The sequence below is a fragment of the Mus caroli genome, unplaced genomic scaffold, assembly GCF_978045245.1.
Source record: "Mus caroli unplaced genomic scaffold, Mus_caroli_1 scaffold_8, whole genome shotgun sequence".
In the NCBI taxonomy this organism is placed as follows: Eukaryota; Metazoa; Chordata; class Mammalia; order Rodentia; family Muridae; genus Mus; species Mus caroli.
In genome coordinates, this window is record NW_028227263.1 from 42,973,622 (window position 1) to 42,975,259 (window position 1,638).

General features: G+C 41.0%; 1 protein-coding gene across 1 annotated transcript; it reads right to left on the minus strand.

Annotated features, from left to right (window-relative positions):
• Positions 1-240: 240 nt before the first annotated feature.
• LOC110297251 (olfactory receptor 51I2-like) lies at positions 241-1,194 on the minus strand. Its single transcript, XM_021165999.2, has one exon. The coding sequence runs from the start codon at positions 1,192-1,194 to the stop codon at positions 241-243; it is 954 nt and encodes a 317-aa protein (XP_021021658.1).
• Positions 1,195-1,638: the final 444 nt, after the last annotated feature.

Here is a 1,638-nt window from a genome sequence, read left to right on the forward strand (position 1 = left end):
TATTCAGTATTTTTGAATTCGGAGTCCTATTTTTCCTCATTAATACCAAAAAAATGTTCATTAGTCAGCAAACACAAACATATTTGTTCTCTTTTTAAAGCTTTCTGCTGATCTTCCTTATTTGAGGGAATGAGTACTGTTTAATGTTAGAACTCATGGTGCCGAGAACACTATTTGGCACTTAGTAGAGCCTGAACAATATTTTAAAGATCACTGCAATTTTTCATACATAGAAAAACCTCATTCCCCAGCAACAACACGTTGCACTCCAAATCGCTTGCGCAAGGCAGCTTGGATCTGCCTGGATTTGAGGCTATAAACCAGAGGGTTTAGCAGTGGGGTCATGAGGAGGTAGGCATTGCTCATGGTGGTGTAGAGAATTGGAGAAGTTTCCTGGGTGTAACGATGCAGTACTGCAAGGCTGATGAGTGGCAAGTAAAACACCAGGACTGTGCAGAGGTGACAGACACAGGTTTGCAGGGATTTCCAGTTTCGATCTTGGATCCCCAGTTTCATGACAGTGCCCAAGATCTTCATGTATGATACTACGATGAAGATTACGTCCACTGCAAATGTGCAGAGTACACAGACCAATCCGTATACACTGCTGAATGTGACATCTCCGCAGGCCAAGTTAAGCATATCTGGGTAATAACAATAGGAGTGTGAGAGGATATTGGCCCCACAAAAAGGAAACGTCCTGAGGAAAAATGGCAAAGGGGCCAATAGAGTGGCTCCTCGTATGAGGGCAGCTCCACTGAGGCAGACCACAGTGTGGTGATTCAGGATTCTAGTGTAGGTTAGTGGAGCACAGATAGCAACCAAGCGGTCAAAAGCCATGGCCACCAGAACACCTGACTCTACAGAGGAGAGTGTGTGAATAAAGAACATTTGTGTCAGACAGGCATCCAGACCGACATCGTGGACATCAAACCAGAAGATGGCCAAGACACTAGGCATTGTTGACAATGAGAGGCCAAGATCAGTGAGGGCTAGCATGGCCAAAAAATAGAACTGGGGTTCATGAAGATTCTGCTCCGCTCTAACCAGAAGGAGGAGAAGAACGTTGCCCCCAAGTGCTACCAGGTACAGGAGACAGAAGGGGATGGAGATCCACATATGTGCAGCCTCTAGACCAGGTATACCAATGAAGGAAAAAGTGGGCCAATTCGAAGTAGTATTCAAATCTGACATGATGAGTTGGAGGTGGAACTGCAGTCCAGGACACTCATAGATCTATAAAAGACAATAAAGTAAGAAACTTGAAACTGAGTAATAAGTAAAAAAAAGTATATTTTAATGCATGAAGTGGAAAAATCGAGGCATGGAGACTTTTAAATTTGGTTATCAAATTTTGGGCAGAGACTCGAATGACTAGAATCCTCAGAAAGGGTTGATAGGACATAGAATTGTACAATCTCTAATGAAAAACATTTCGACAGTTTCTTTGTAAAGTAAATTACTGAATATTCACCGAGTGATTTCATTGCTATAAATTTGCTTAATAGAAACAAAAGTACATGATCATAAAGGTTTATATAGAATTATTTATAGGTACAATTTATGATAGCCAAAAAAGAAAATGATTATTCATTTATTGTTGTATGGACACATAAATTACAACAGATCTATGTAACT

Excerpts from the sequence above, each read along its gene's own strand:
- LOC110297251 (XM_021165999.2), bottom strand. The coding sequence starts at position 1,194 with ATGTCAGATTTGAATACTACTTCGAATTGGCCCACTTTTTCCTTCATT.